The 17,053-nt window shown below is 35.2% G+C and overlaps 2 protein-coding genes across 3 annotated transcripts; one reads left to right on the top strand and one right to left on the bottom strand.

Moving 5' to 3' along the window:
- Positions 1 to 98: 98 nt before the first annotated feature.
- On the bottom strand, positions 99 to 6,940 carry ctns (cystinosin, lysosomal cystine transporter). 2 transcript variants are annotated; one of them, XM_016476366.1, is made up of 10 exons: positions 6,720 to 6,940; positions 6,559 to 6,631; positions 6,361 to 6,448; positions 5,529 to 5,632; positions 4,847 to 4,984; positions 4,665 to 4,764; positions 4,323 to 4,442; positions 3,609 to 3,779; positions 752 to 869; positions 99 to 657 (listed from the first exon to the last, which is right to left on the bottom strand). In XM_016476366.1, the coding sequence occupies exons 1-10, from the start codon at positions 6,781 to 6,783 to the stop codon at positions 488 to 490; spliced, it is 1,146 nt and encodes a 381-aa protein (XP_016331852.1). In that variant the 5' UTR covers positions 6,784 to 6,940; the 3' UTR covers positions 99 to 487. The 2 variants fall into 2 exon arrangements, with proteins under 2 accessions (XP_016331852.1, XP_016331851.1); XM_016476365.1 differs by having other exon boundaries at positions 6,559 to 6,637.
- Positions 6,941 to 13,731: 6,791 nt separating this feature from the next.
- ccl25b (chemokine (C-C motif) ligand 25b) lies at positions 13,732 to 15,162 on the top strand. The gene is made up of 4 exons (XM_016476361.1): positions 13,732 to 13,831; positions 13,954 to 14,043; positions 14,496 to 14,610; positions 14,745 to 15,162. The coding sequence occupies exons 2-4, from the start codon at positions 13,959 to 13,961 to the stop codon at positions 14,845 to 14,847; spliced, it is 303 nt and encodes a 100-aa protein (XP_016331847.1). The 5' UTR covers positions 13,732 to 13,831; positions 13,954 to 13,958; the 3' UTR covers positions 14,848 to 15,162.
- The last annotated feature ends 1,891 nt before the right edge of the window (positions 15,163 to 17,053 follow it).

Below are 17,053 nucleotides of genomic sequence, written 5' to 3' on the forward strand. Positions count from 1 at the left end.
GCTCTACAGTGACGCAACGGCTGCGTTGCGTTCTCGAAGAGTAAAAACGTTGTGAGAATTATAGCGCTATATAATTATAATGCTATTTTATTTTTTAAACATGAGAAGAATAAATGCGTTAGTTTTCCACAAATACAGGGTTAAGTAGTACCACCGGGTCAGAATGCAGTGTAGTTTATCTTACGGCCACCAGAATGCAGTGTAAAACATGTGCAATATGGACTAAAAACACACACAAACCTGCTTATATTATTCATTTTATTACAGTACCAGCTTCAGTAATTCACCTGAGATAGCAACAATTTACTGAAATTTGAAAAATGATTATAAATACATACTAATTCATATGAAGATAGTGCTTATTTGCATCCAAAATACATGTTTTTAAGTAAGATACATTTGTAATTCCCTTTGATACACGGTACACACTTTAGATAATGATATGAAAAGATATAAAAGTCCATATGAAATCTTTATATTGCAGTGGTCATGTTTTAACACTGGTGTGTTGGTCATTCTGATCATCTAAATCATGATACATTGGCTCTCGGTTCCTATACAGACAATAATGCTGTACGATGAACACAACATCGAAGAATATGGACAGCACACCCAGTCCAAACTTTGTGGGGTCTCCAAATATAAACTTCCATTTATCTGTCAAGGAAACACAAAAATTAAAACAAATGTTTGAGTGCATTCTAATGTCTTTAAAGCATTGGCGCATAGCAAAGTGTTTGTGTGGTCTCACCGTTGTTATAGGCCTGAAGGAACATTTGAAGTAAACTGAAACTGCCCCCTGTGAAGTCCAGCAGCACATTCCCGATGCTCCATCCCTCTGTGCTCTGCCTGCGGTAGTTCATATAAGCCTACAAAATAATGCAGAATTACATAACACATTTTTGGGTAATGGAACTGGACTTGATGTCAAGAACATGTAAACAAATGATGATCAAGTTGTAATTACTTTAAATTAAACTTAAATAAAATATACACATACAGTAGGTGGCCATTAGTTTGGAATAATCACGATTTTGTTATGATTTTGAAAGAAGCAATTTATTTGGAAAAAAATGTCAATTTCAAAAACGCGGTATAAACAGTAATATTGTGAAATATTACTACAATTCAAAATAACTGTTTTCTGTTTGAATATATTTTCCATAGTAATTTATTCCTGTGATGGCAAAGCTGAATTTTCATCTTCAGCAAATCAGCATAGAATGATTTCTGAAGGATCATGTGACACTGAAGCCTGGAGTAATGATGCTGAAAATTCAGCTTTGATCACAGCAATAAATTACATTTTAAAATATATATTCAGATAAAAAGCAATCAAATTAGGGATGCTCATTTCGGTTATTTTTCCTAACCGACAACCGGTGCTCGTTAACCGATTGTTAACCATTAACCGACAAGATCATTTTAAATTAGAATTGAATTAAATTAGAAAGGATAAGTGTCTGTGAACAGTTAAAATATACTAACATTTGTTTTCCGGGGATTAATTTTACATGCACAAAAAGCAGCAAACAACAGAACATGAGGATTCACATGGTCATCATATCACATCACGCACCTGCAGTGCTTCTGCGAGCGGAGAAAAACATAATAAAGCTAGGCTATATATATATATATATAACGAATAAATAGGCCTATACGAGAAATACATTTTTGCTTCAATAATAAATTAAGAAAATGAAAGAAAAACGGTGCAACAAGTAGCCTATATGCAGAGTTTCGGTTCATTTTTGTGCTGCGCGAAAGGAAACAGACGGCAGAAAGCGGCATCCTATTTCTTTAGGCTTATTTTACAAAAGCACAAAGATTTGTTTTTATTGTGAATGTACACAAATAAAGGCAAACCTTTTACAATTCTAATTATCTTTAGGACTAAAATGAGTAGTTTCTTCCACTGTTAGAAGGAAAAAATTCAAATGATTGCGCCGGCGCTGCATGCGCACACACAGTTAAGCATTGCTACCTTGACAATGTAGCCTGCTCATTATCATAATAAAATACAGTCAGTCAAACATATGGAAAAAAACTATGTAGTAAAAAAAAATATGTAGTAAAAAATATGTAGTAAAATCTGTGCCGTTAAGTGTCATCACAGTACCGCCATGATGTTATGCAAAACATTTTGTTTTACGTGGATATTGGAATGTGAGTGAAGTACATAATAAATAATAATTTGCCATTCAAATACATCGCGAATACGGAAACATTTGATTTTGTGTGGAATGAGAGACCCAACGTTGGTTTCAGTTTCGTTTTAGCCTAAATTAATTTGTTTTGGCTTGTCATTTATAGCTTCTTATATTTTTAATTCTTGTTCTTTTCTAAATACTGTAAATCAAAAGGATTTGTTGTGAGGTGAGGGGAACTAAAATAGCCTAGCTATGTTTACAGTGTTTATTATAATGTTTGTAAACATTTCGCATCGGCATTAGGCCTATTTCTGAATGAAACAATAAAATGCGACTTATGTTTTTCCCCCTAAAAAACAAATTTTTTTATACGAGTGGCGCATTTTAACCATGCAGCAAACCCATTTTAAATATTTTGATCAATTACTGAAAAAATAAATAATTAAATTACTTTTTAAACCGTTTAACTGATTGTATTAATCAGTCAAAATTCTTACGGTCGGTTAACCGGTTAAACGGTTAAAATGAACATCCTTAAATCAAATAAATTACATTTTTGATCAAATAAATGCAGCCTTGATGAGCATAAAATATATACTTCAAAAACATTAAAAATCGTAATTATTACAAACCTTTGGCCACCAGTGTATGTTATCAACAACATCCAATATACATACATATATATCATTTAATGTTTCATAATTTTTCCTATGCATCTAATTTGATCCAAACATAACCATTTCTAATATTTATCCCCAATACATGTTACACAAATTATGTTACTCCAAAATTCAATCACAAATCTAAGCTTTGGGACACTTTTTGCAGTTTCTTAGTACATTAGGAGGATTGCTTTTATTCCGATTCATTTGAAACTTTCTCAATCTACTGTTATAAACCACTAATATAACCAAGTGTACAAAACTGTTAAAAAGAGGAAGTGTGAAATCTATGTTTAGCATTCCAGTGAACTGCATCGAAGCCATTATTTTTAAAGGGATGGTTCACTCAAAAATGAACAATTCTGTCATTAATTACTCACCCTCATACCATTCCAAGCCATCATGACTTTCTTTATTCCACTTAATACAAATCTCCCATGGCTCTCAAATTTCTTTCACACATGTGAAAATTCAGACATGGAGGCTAAAGACACATCAGGCCAGGTTTGATTCTCAAAACACACTGAATATTGGCAACTGAAAGCAAAAGATCTGAGTGCTAGAATACAGGGCGAACATTCTGAATATAATAAAATGTTGTTTTCGGCATTTGCCCCAGTTCTCATGCACTTTCCTTTGTAGGAAAAACACATCTGATAAACATTTCATTTCGGATTTCATTGGAACAAGGAAGTAATTTGGTCTGCACTTTTTCAAGTCAGGTTTGGAATGATATCAGGGTGGGTGAGTAAATGATAACATATGCATTTGGTGGTGTGAGATGGGAGAGTTGTACCTGAGGGATGTACTTTACAAGTGTGACACCCAGTTTAATGTAAGAGAAATAGTACAGATAATCCAGCCAGGAGATCTTCTGTGCCACAGCAACAAACAGGGAGACAAACGCAAAGGTCCAGCCAATCGCTAATAACCCAATGGCCACTTTGGAAACCTTTTGCCCTCCTCTCTATATAAATAAATGATTTAAAAAAAAAAAGCAATTTAGGAAACAATGCAATTGTTATGTACTACTATTCAAAAGTTTGGGGTCAGTATGATGTTTTTAAGTTTTAAGTGAAACAACAAATTTCTACTGCTCACCAAATCTGCATTTATTTGATGAAAACCAGTAATTTAGTGAAATATTCTTCATGATCCTTCAGAAATCATTCTTATATGCTGATTTGCTGCTTAAGAAACATTTCTGATTATTATTAATGTTTAAAAAAAAACAGCTACTTAAAACTTGTGGAACATGTGACATTTTTTCAGGATTCTTTGATGAATAAAAAGTTTTCTTTTTAAAACAGCATTTTTATTTCTTTTTTATTTTATTTTGTTTTCAAAACTAATTTTTTTTATTTAATGCTGAATACTGAATAAAATAATTAATTTCTTTAAAAAAATAAAATCTTACTGACCCCATACATTAAAATGTTTATATATGTGTGCGTGTATAATAACATTATCATTATTAAGACGATTTACACAGTAATGCTTCAACATTTACCTCATAGATGGCACACTGGCAGATATAGACGAGAGTGAGAAGTAATGCATGAAGACTGAAGAAGACGTCATTAGCATCGACAGGAATGACCCCATTTGGATCTTTCTTCAAGAACTCCTCCTATAGATGCACCATTTATCATCTCCATTCAAAATAACTCTATTAAACAAAAGCTAAAGACACCGCTTTAGCTCAGCTAGCACTAAATTAGTCCTTTAAATGTGTGATTTTTCTGCAGAAATACTTCTATCCCAGTAATGTCCCAGACCACTGTCAGTAAAAAGAATGCAGCAGAAGACTGGACTGAATAACTAAAACCTGATAGCTGTCAAGTGCACACACCTGCATATACGTCACCCAGAACAGGCCAATGTTGAACACACTGTAAGCGAAGAATCCAGTCAGGTTGAGAGCGAGGAAATCAAAACTGAGGCCTACCACACTGCATGAAACAAAACATGCATGTTATTCATTAGCTTTTTTTATTCAGTCTAAATCCTCGAGTCTCAAAGATCATCTCATACCTTCGTCGTTTCCAGTTCTCATACGCCTGCGGGTAGAACGACACAGACCAGGCCAGGAAGTAAATCCAGCCAATGATTTGGTTGATGATGAAAAGGACGTTGCTTCTGACAATCAGGAATCTGATTCGTGTTTCTAAGCTGGAAAAATTCATTTGTTAACACACATCTAAAATAGTTGTTTTCTACTCGGTATTAGAATATTATAGAGTTCAATTTAAAGGGACAATTGCTGGTCCCCATTGACGTCCATAGTATGAAAAAAATACTATGGATGTCAATGGGGACCAGAAACACTTTGGTTACTCACATTCTTCAAAATATCATATTTTGTGTTCAACAAAAGAAAGAAACCCATACAGGTTTGGAACAACTTGAGTGTGAGCAGACCTATCCCTTTAAATGTATTGGCATAGTGCTTTTAACAATAAATACAGTTCGTCTATTACTCAGCTGCCCACAAGCACCAGTGAAATCCCCTAAATGAAGGAACTAAATAAATAGAACAGGTTTTGCAAGTGGCTGATGCAAATGTCTCCAAGTCTGGTTATAATGCATGCACAAGTGTTGCTTCATGCTATAACTGACAACAAAAAATATCAGTAGGAAGCTATAAGAGAGCATCACTTTTTATCCAATACGGTTTAATTGGTGACAGATTAAGAAAATGTAGCTTACAACGCACTTTTTTATGTGAGTGTCATTGCTGGAAAGGTAAGCAGTCACCTGACCAACCCCTTTTGCTTGCACTTCAAAAGATACAGATGAGTTTCCTGCCGGCACGACAACCTGTGCAAGAGGAGAGAGGACAAATATAGTTATCTAGCATTGCTTAATTTGACAGTGTTCTATAATTTTTACAGTGTTTATTTGTCTGAAGTTAATATAATTATTCATGTATAACTCAGGCTATAGATTGGAAATGGATGACACAGAAATTGAAATTTTATATATATACATACAGGTGCATCTCAATAAATTAGAATGTCGTGGAAAAGTTCATTTATTTCAGTAATTCAACTCAAATTGTGAAACTCGTGTATTAAATAAATTCAATGCACACAGACTGAAGTAGTTTAAGTCTTTGGTTCTTTTAATTGTGATGATTTTGGCTCACATTTAACAAAAACCCACCAATTCACTCTCTCAACAAATTAGAATATGGTGACATGCCAATCAGCTAATCAACTCAAAACACCTGCAAAGGTTTCCTGAGCCTTCAAAATGGTAATTACTGAAATAAATGAACTTTTCCACGACATTATAATTTATTGAGATGCACCTGTATATATGAGATGTTATGATATATGATGGCTAATATTATAAATCCAAACATTATAAATAAGATTATAAGCTCCAGTCCAGAATTTTACATGAAAGCAAGCATCAAAACATACCAATTCCTATTAGACTAAACTGTAATAACAACAGAATCTTTGTATTTAGCATCAAATTTTGACTATGATTAAGTCAGACGGGTGTATTAAAATCTGATAGGTTGAAATAGGTGCACATACCTCATCAGGCAGTAGAATTATTGAAGAGACATTTTTTGATTTATACGTGATATTGAAATAAACCGTTACAGACGTGTTCAATGGTGAACTGTGAATGTAAACACATAAAAGCCAAATTATATTTAAATGATTCCCAACCCATAAATTTAATCTTTACATAGAGAGTATGAATAATCAAATCATGGCTTACAATCGTACCTCAGTGTAATGGTGATGTTTTCTGAAGATTGTTCCGGTAGATTCACTGTTGCTGGAGCTTTGATAGTCACTTCTGCATTTGTAAATATAATGATATTAACTTTTCCCTGTTCTTCTCTTTGTTATCTTTTATTTGTGTATATTTAAAACATCATACATACCCGCTAACGCCGTGTGCACACAGGCAGACAGTGTTATGAGAAACAGTAAGACAGCTTGCTTCATCTTGACATTATATTTATAATCCCACACGAGTGTAATTACTGTTCACTCAAGAGCTCTCATTAAAAACAAAGCGAATATGCGTCCTAACACGCCAAGCGTTAACTCTATTACAGGAGGAGACTGATGATCTCAGTCTGTAGTTCCGCATGCATTCGACATTTTGGATCACATGACACGGGTCAGCTGACTTCGCTCGACCAATCATGTGTATATATTTTATTGCGGCGGTAGATGCTGTGGGTTGTATATGTTGTCCTATTGATTTACTCATTATATATGGAAAATTCTTTATTCACAAATGTAAATGGGCAGTGAAAAAACCTAATTTGACTCATTTCAGAATAGAAATAGGTCACTACTTGTATACGTTGAAAAAAACAAGAAATAACAAAGCAAAAAAAAACTGTAAATTACTTTAAAGCCTTAAATCTATTCTTTGAATAATTTGTAATTATTTGTACTTGTTTACAGACGTGAGTTTTTTTTTATTGCTTTTCTTATTTAGTTTTTATTTATTTATTTTAAGTATTTGTTTTCATTCAGTTTAAATGGTATTGCCCTTATATGTTCTTTGTTCTAAAAATTGCAATAAAAAAAAAAGAAAAAAAAAATGTCCTATTGTCTTGTTTTTTTTTTTTGTTTTTTTTTATTTGGACCTTGAGTCTGTAATAAAGATTGATTGATATGCTGCCTTGTGTACTGGCCCCCACTGAAACATGTTTGGCCACCCAGATGTTTTGCGGTCTAATTGTTTTTGTACTAGTCAGTTTATGACGGTTAGTCACAGGCAGGCATCGGATGAAATGAGAAACTTCATCACATTACATTATCAAGCTTAGAGAAATGCAAAAAGTACACGTAGCCACTGTAAAAGATAAAGCACACGGTTACTGTCGCACAAACATGATATGGTGATTCGCGGTGTCTTGTAAAACCATGAAGGGGTTTATTTTGCAAAATTATAAAGACCGTGTGGTTGTATCAGATTATACTCATCATCAAATTAAATACATATGTGACCCTGAACCACAAAACCAGTCATAAGGGTTAATTTTTCGAAATTCATCTGAAAGCTGAATAAATAAGCTTAATTTCCATTGATGGTTTGTTATGATAGGACATTATTTGGCTGAGATACAACTATTTGAATACCTGGAATCTGAGGGTGCAAAAAAAAATCTAAATATTAAGAAAATTGCCTTTAAAGCTGTCCAAATTAAGTCCTTAGCAATGCATATTACTAATCAAAAATTAAGTTTAAATATATTTAGCCTACAGTAGGAAATTTACAAAATACTTTCATGGAACATTATCTTTACTTAATATCCCAATTATTTTTGGCATAAAAGAAAAATCGATCATTTTGACCCATACAATGGATTTTTGGCTATTGCTACAAATATACCCGTGCTACTTATGACTGGTTTTGTGCTCCAGGGTCACATATGTTGACATTAATACTATGAGTTGAAATTATTTCAGATGATCTGCATATAATGGAAAAAAAACTTTTGAGATACATAGAATACAATTAAAAACATTCATTAAACAATTTCTCAAATATTTATTAAAATGTATATAAATATGAATTTATATAAAATATATAAATATGAATTAAGCTACAAACTCGATCATAATGCACAATATTTCAATCTAACAAGTATTTTCAGGTGCAGCTCGTCATATTAATGGAGTGTGTTTCACTAGTTAGGCTCACCTGAATTGGTAGGTTTGTGTTGGATGTTATCTTTAAGAGTGGAAATATTGATATTTTATTTGTAAACATTATACTTTTTTTCACTTATTTTAGTTAATGCCATAAAACTAGACAGCTAAGACAGTACCGATAGTGTCATGTAAACATGGCTGAAGAAAAAAAAAAAGGAATAGACAAACCGATTCAACTGAGTGAGTCATTTACGCTGGAACTAGCTGATCGCGAATCATTTGAATCAGATCGGGACTTTGGAGTAGAGGCCTGCGCGGGACTGTTTTCTTAATCCTGCTCCCACTGAATTTCTGACCGCTCCTACAATGTGTGTGTCCCGGTGTTGTGCCGAATTCTGCACCCCTGCCAGATTATGCACCCCCTCGTTGAAGTCGCTACCTGATTGCCTAATCCCAACCCCACCCCTAATCCTAACCCCTCCCCCACACCTACTCCTAAACCTACCAATACTAGGGGGTGCATAATCTGGCAGGGTGCAAATTTCGGCACTACACCGGTCCCCGCCTGCTCCTGCAAGCATTCTCAAGGCCCTTTCACACGGGACGCGGCAAGCGGTGGAATCGCCGCGCGGCTGCCGCTTTCTCTTGTAGTGGAAGCGTTTTGTGCAGTTGAGGCGGCGGTCGCGTTGCGGTCTCAGAGCAGGCGTTGCCATAGTTACAGTTGTCAACATCACCTTTGTATTTACTAAAAACTAAATAAAATATAACGGAAATGTGTGTTTGTGTCATTCTGCCATTAATTGTTGTCATTATTAACCTTTTTTTTTTTCGTTTGGCACAAGTGAAGTGGTTTTTGATGATTTGCCTAAAGAGCATATCCGTGAGGTTACGACTGAATTGAATATAATTTTATTTATGTCTCTGTATGAGATTTTAGATGGGTCATACAGTTCTGGGAAATCTAGGCTATTACACTTAAAACAAACTTCTCCTCTATTTTTTCAATAGGCAGTTCAGTTCAATGTTCACTGATTGGCTGAAACCGACACGGCTGCCGCTGCCGCTCACAAAAAGATCAAATATTTTTATCTTTGGCAGCGCCTGCCGCGAAGCGCCATGCCCGTGGAAGCGGCAGGATTTTGGGTGCACGAGCACCGCTTGCGCTCCGCCTCCGCGCCGCCAGCGAAACTGCCCGCGTTTTGCCGCTTTCCGCATGTCTCCCATTGAGAATGAACTAGACACTAGCGACTGCCGCGTACCGTGTGAAAGGGCCTTAATACTTTATATTATTATCTCGCAACAGGGAGCCACTATGCAGGATATTTAAATAGCTTTTGAATGAGCACTCGCTGTTTACTTTCACTTTCGATTTTGCGATCTCCCACACTCTGTGTAAAGCAAGCACATCATACAAGATAAGATCATTATTAATGAGCTCAGGATCTGTTGAGCAGCAAATCCTCCAGCATGATCTTGTCAGTCATCTCTCCTAACTCTTGACCCAGTCAAATCTGACTCTTGCAGCTCCTGTTGGATGCAGGGTTGTCAAGTCCTTGTTTTTTCCACGGAATTAAGCTGCTTTTAAACTTTTGCCATGGGCTGACTTTACCTCGTGGGTTAAAGATTTAAAATATTGCATAAATTACATTTGACCGAAATGCTTGTATTGAAACATTTAGCATTCTATGTATGAAAAAACTGTGGTAAAGGTAAAACCGCCCGCTCCCGTGAGATTTGCGTTGGCTCCCGTGGGACCCGCAGGATCCCAGTCCCAATGCAGCCAAAGTCCCTTTAAGGCAAGTCATGTCACTCGGAGGCCATCTTTGAAACGCCTCTTGGGCATGCAAGTGCAACTCCTATCTCTTTGAATGGGGAAACATCAAATTCTCCAAAACTGGTCGCCGTTAAAAAAGCTTATTTCTCAGGCTAGATCCGCCAGTGCGCATGCGCAGTCCTAGGCGCACGTCTCAGAACGCTGACTGTTTCTATAGCAACCGGGACTTCTAACGGCAGCTGCAGTGATGCGCTGACATTACCGATTAGGGATTGGCTCTTTTACTCAGAAGGCGGGGCTTCGTTCAATAGAGCGACCATATTGAGCGTTGCATTTTTCCCCATTCAAAACTATACGAGTGACACGTCTTGGGTATTCTATGCAGCCGTCTACTTCAGAGTGACATCAATCATTTGATTCAGATCGGAACTTCGGAGCATCGTGAATCATTTTATTTAGATAGGAACTTCGGAGCGGGTTCGCTAATTTTTTTTCTGATTTCTTTTTTATTAAACAGTAGAAAACATCAAAGGCAGTAGAGTTATAAAAACAAAAAAGAGGAAAGTATAGCCTACACAAATACAAATCCCTTAAGAAAACTAACTGTGGTTTTATATAGTAAAAGTGTAACCATGTTTGTTTTTTTGCATAAGCACAATTTTGCTACAAACTATAGTTAAACTATGGTTGGTGTAGCAAAACCATGGTTAATTTGTGGTTACCATGGTTTAACTACAGTAACCATGTGGGGTTTTTCTTGGTAAAAACCATGGTTAATTTTCATAAGGGATGTGTTGTCAAGTTAATAAAAAAGTAATAAATGTACACCTTAAGAGGACACATAGAATTAATATAGAGATGCAGTTTACACTGTTTTAAGATTACCGAGGTTTTACTATAGTAACCATGTTTTTGTTGTTGTTGTTTTGTTTGTTTTTTGTTTTTTTGGAGTTTAAACCATGCATATTTTCGTAATCGATGTGTTGCCAGGTTAACAAAAAAACTGTAATAAATGTACAACCTAAGAGGACACAGGATGAATACGGAGATGCAGTTTTCACTTTAGGATTAACAGAGTTTTAAATAGTTTCCATGTACTTGTCTAGATCCATTTTGAATAAAGAAAAGAGAGGTTTAGAACCAGATTTTTGTTTATATGTGAAATTTAGCTAGCAGGAAACAAATTAATCAAGTTATATTTTCCTATATTCTCTTTTGAGTAAAACAATCCAAAGAAAATATCTTTAAAACATAAAGAAAAGTCACTTACAAAATGAGATTAGATGAACATTTAAAAAATGTTAAGCTTACATTTGAAGATTAACCATTTTTAATAGTGTACCATAGATTTTCATAGTTATTAGTTTTGTCTCTGGTGGCCACCCTATTTTGAGGCAGTGCCCCAGCATGTCCCCACCATAGATAACGCCTCTGCTTGTGTGTGTCCAGATTCCCACAGATTGCTTCAATAAAAATAGGATCTCTTCATGTTCGGTTCTTGAGGTTAAGGTTTATGAAAACCCATTTAGCATATACTGTTTGAGCCAGAATTTAGTGTCCTCTGGATGTCTGGAACATACAGGGTACTGTTGCTATTACCCGAAGTGACACTGAAAATTTCTGTGAATTTTATTTATACATTTCATGTAACCTAGAAAATATTTTTCCTTAGAAATGCTGTTATGTACATGTATGTATGTATGGTTAATTGTTGTTGTTGTTGTTGTTGATGAATATTATAACCGGAACTTTAACTTCGATACTTTGATATTGATGTCCTTGATTTATATGACTTTTGTTCTTTAATAAAAATAGATCAATTAAAAAGTAAAATTAAATAAATACAGTGTATCCAAAAATGCATGTGTTTTAATTCATCCCACACTTTTTAAATTATTTCTAAATTAAATCAGAATTTCACAATGATTCGATTCCTGATCAGAGTGGAAGTTTGATGTGTTTTTGTAAAACTTAATTTGAAATTTTGTAATTTTGTAAAAACAGCTCAGTTGTTTGCATTTAACACTTTTTAACCTTGAATTTCATTAAATTTTGGGAAATGCTGTTATTTATTCTTGATTAATATTATAAGAGTTTGCCACGAAAACAGAAAATGAAGTATGACAGTGCCTGTAAATGCATTAATTTATGAGTATAAAGCCTCTGCATTACTCAGCTCGACGCAATGCTGAAAGAATATGGGATGTTCACAGTTATTGGGGAGAGAAGATGTTTAAGTTGTCACATAAATTCTACTGTAGGCCTCTCCTCAGAAATTAGAGACAGATGAAACCAAGACCATCTGCAACATAACGACTTAGAAATATGACTTTATTATAAATTGACTGATGGCATGTCACGAAGAAATTAAATATGCATATGCATCTCTGTTGCAGTGTAGTTTGATTAAAGCTGTACTTCTGCAGAATTCTAGAAAACATCGGGAGAACTTTCTTATGAAAAAACAATTAACGTTTACAAAAAGATGAGCTGAATGAATCAAGACAACAGTTCTCCATATGGGACTATTTAACATTCCAGCCATCAGTTTTGCTGGGAAACATAAAATGTTGGTCCCCAAAGAGACTGAAGTGTCTTCTAATGTTCTTTGAAAGTGAACGTGACGTTCTTTTTGCTAGTAAAGAAATCTGACCCTTGCTTTATGCCCTCAAGTGTCAAGACTTGGTCAAGGAGTGGGACTTCATATGAAACACTGCACTTTCTGCAGAATTCCAGGTCTAAAGGTCATACGACAGCTTGGAAACATCGAAAGTAAAATGCACCAAAAGATGAGATTCTTCTGGTTAAATGCTGTTTATTAAAAATTGGAATCCCCCTATATGCAGCAGAACTGCGCTGTTGGCACACCATGAATTGTTATCAGTCTTACTGGCAAAGACCTGCAGAAGATCACTAGCTGTCACAAAATCAAAGACATCTACATCTCTTCTGAAAGACGCAGCCAAAATGCTGCAGTTTAGGTCAGATTCAGGTCAAGGCCGAGACAGTAAATGGTCATCAGAGTTGAGACATCCATGAGGGAGGAAAAAGATTCAGTGACATAAACACACACATGTAGCGCTGGACATTTTCAAAAGTGTGATCAATTTAGGGGAATCTTGTTGTGCAATATTGCATTTCATATGTTTGTATTGGCACACAGGCCATGAAAAGTCCTAAAGCAGATGTTTGGGGGGGGATTTGGCAAAGATGTTGTATTGTACAATACTAAGCAGGGGTGAGAAATGGGGGCTGTAAAAAAAGCGGTTCCTTCCCCCATGCTGAAACATCTCACTGCTGACCAAATATAGAGGTTTGTAATTTGAGATATTAGAGATATCGCTTCAGTGCTCCTGTTTATGTTTGTCGTGCAGGCACTCTTAAGTCAACTGCGATTTGTCAAAACAATAAAGTCAGTCGACAGGATCCACTTTCATATTAACATCTTCTAATGCAACAGAATGTAAAATCTAGGCAAAATGTGACGGGGGCGTGGCAGAGTCTCAGGTTTTGTTGCTATAAAAAGTGAAACAAGCGAAACAGAGGAGGAGATAAGAGCAGCTTCAGCCGTGAAGAAAAACCTCATTCTTCTGAGAATCTCTTGAGGTGCAGATGAGACATGCAATCTACAGCCATTATTCAGCACTTTAGAGCCACATGATTTTGGTTAGTGGATGCACTTAATAAAATTAAAATTGCACTGAACATTTCCCTGTCTTTTCTTGCAGCTTACATGGAAACACAGCATTCAACCATGAAGTTTCAAGTCCTGTTTCTTCTCTTGCTGCTGGCTTGCATGTATCCCAGTGTGGCACAAGGTAAGAATTTGGTTAATTAAGTGAGATTACTTAATAATGTGATATTAATGATGTAATATTAAATATATAATTTCTTTAGATATGCACATTTCTAAAAATGTACAGTTTTGATTTTAGATTGTTTTTAATGTATGATATAATGAATATATGAAGAAGCATATAGTATGCATAGATAAATACACTGGAAAAAAATCATAAGCATTTAAATTAACTGATTTTATTCAAGCCAAAATCACTGTTTCACCCTAAATACACTAATTTGTACAATCAAAACTAATTCCTATGGGTTAAATCGGGTAACGAGTGCAGGTTACTACTTTTTATATAAAAAGATAAAGTACAAAAATTATTTTCTTATTGGAGTTTACATAAAAACTATTTTCGTCTTTCTACTTACAAATTTCTTGATGAATTTAATCAAGTGACTAAATATAATTGTGATTTATTCCCAGGTTCCTATGAAAACTGCTGTTTGAAGTATGCCAATGTAAAGAAGACCATCAGGAGGCATGTCGTGAGTTACAGAGTGCAGGAAACAGATGGAGGATGTAACATTCCTGCTGTTGTGTGAGTACGACATAAAACACATCAACACAATCGCTTTCAAAGCAACACTTGATCGTCTCATCCAGCAATTAAACAGTCATGGTTGTAGATTTATGATGTCCTTTTCTCATTTTCTTTTTCTGTTTTCCACACAGCTTGAAGCTGAAGAATTCAAGGGTGATCTGTGTTGATCCAAGAATAACATGGATACAACAAATGATACAGAAAATGAGTGCGAAAAACACTGGCAATATGTAGTGTGCGGGTTTCAGAGGCAGCTTTGACCACGCCACCGCAGACCAAAATATGTTTATATCACCAACACACTAATGTAACAGTATGTAGTTTCTACCACTATCAATCCTGCTGATTCATATTTTCTACACCTATGAATTGCTATCTTCATGCAGAGGTTCATAAGGAACTGTATTGCATGGTCTGCTTCTGTTCATTGTATTAGAACAATATGAATGTACGAACTGTGAATGTTTGCTCTCTTTGTCTCCAAGCTTCATAATGAATCTTTTTACACTTTATGTATATATATATATATATATATTTGTTTATGTTTTAGTCAAATATAACCTGTGAACGGCATAGCCTACATGTAAATGTTTGTGTGTGTGTGTGTGTGTGTGTGTGTGTGTGTGTGATTGAGTGGGTAAGAGGGCAGTACATATACATTTAATGCATTTTTTTTTATAATAAAGTGTTGCAGTTGTGCATTTAAATTGTCATGTCATTTTCTTTTGTGCATGTGTTAAGCCCATCTGAACTACTATTCTAGCATGTAATATCAACTAATAAATCAATTCAAAATTAATCAAAATTAAATAAAAATCATGATTGTTATTTTGAACAACAAAACTGCTTAATTGAGCCTATAAATTAGATATTAATTGCTTAATGAGAAAAGCTTGGTAGTAAAACAAGTTTGCCTTTCATTACCTCAGCCATCTTAAGAAAATCCATTTGCCCTGTTGGTTCAGTGCCATAGAGCATGTGTTTGTTCTTGCTTAAGCTCTTTGTGATTGATTTAGAGGATTCTTGTCTCTGTATCTTTCAAATGCCAAAGTATCAGTGTGAGATGTGACAGGTGATGCCTAAACTTGCTGGGGTGAGATGAATTACTGGGTCGAGTTTCTCCATTTCATGCCAAATAGCTCCGATTCAAATACTATATGGTCTAAACCTGTCATCACATCCATTTAATCTTGCTGTGCAGGCGAAAACCTTATTTGTTAAAATAAAATGCATTTCACTTACGAATTTCAACTTTGTTCTAGGATACTATTAAATTCCAATTCCACACGTGACGAGACAATACAAGTCATCTAAAATCATTTGGTCTTTAAAGGGAGAAATCATGAAAAAATTAAACCCTTGTGAATAAGTGCACCTAACTGTGCTTAATGTGCACTTGTAATGTACTTCAAATCTTTAAAGCATATTTAAAAAAAAAACTGTACTTGCAAGTAATATAATATTAATGAAATATAAGTGCACTTACATCGTCAAAGAGAGTAAACTTTCATGACTGTTTCACAGTTAAAGGGATAGTTCACCCCAAAATGAAAATTCTGTCATTAATTTACTCACTCTCATTTCGTTCCAAACCCGTAAGACCTTCGTTCATCTTCGGAACACAAATTAAGATATTTTTGATGGAATCTGAGAGCTCTCAGACCCTGCATAGACAGCAATGCAACTGAAATGTTCCCAGACACAGAAACGTAGAAAGGACATCAGTAAAACAGTCCATGTGACATCAGTAGCTCAACTTCAATTTTGCGAAGCTATGAGAATACTTTTTGTGCGCAAAGAAAACAAAATTGACGACTTTATTCAATAATTCTTCTCCCCCGAGTTACTGTCTTCCGCCATTTTGGAGATTATCTAGATTATCTGATATACTAGTATATACTGTTGTACCAAGGCAAATGCATTATAAAGTATATAACTATGTTATTCAAAACTACATTTAAGGTTAATATATTTAAAATGTATTGAATTGCAACTTCATTTCAGATCATTTCTGCCATATGTACATTAACTGACAGTCACCACTGATAAGCTACCACTAAATATTGTAGAAACGTAATTTGCTGTAAAGTTGCTTTGCAACGATTTGTATCGTGAAAAGCGTTATACAAATAAACTTGAATTGAATTGAATCACTACAAATGTGTAATTGCAAATATGTTTAAATACCATAGACTGTATAAAAACATGGACGTAGTGTCCGTGACGTCACCCGTAGGTTTCTGAAGAGCGTTTTTGAAGCTCAAAGTGGGCGGAGCCGGCCGTCGCCTAATCTGTAACGTATTACATTTCCAAAGTAACCTTCCCAACACTGCCCGTAGGTTTCCGAAGAGCGTTTTTGAAGCCTAAAGTAGGCGGAGTCAGCCGTCGCCATCTTGGCAGCGCGTCTCTCCCGGATAATCGAAAATGGGCAAAGAGGCGG

Source organism: Sinocyclocheilus anshuiensis, unplaced genomic scaffold (assembly GCF_001515605.1).
Source record: "Sinocyclocheilus anshuiensis isolate Anshui unplaced genomic scaffold, SAMN03320099.WGS_v1.1 scaffold308, whole genome shotgun sequence".
Taxonomy (NCBI): domain Eukaryota; kingdom Metazoa; phylum Chordata; class Actinopteri; order Cypriniformes; family Cyprinidae; genus Sinocyclocheilus; species Sinocyclocheilus anshuiensis.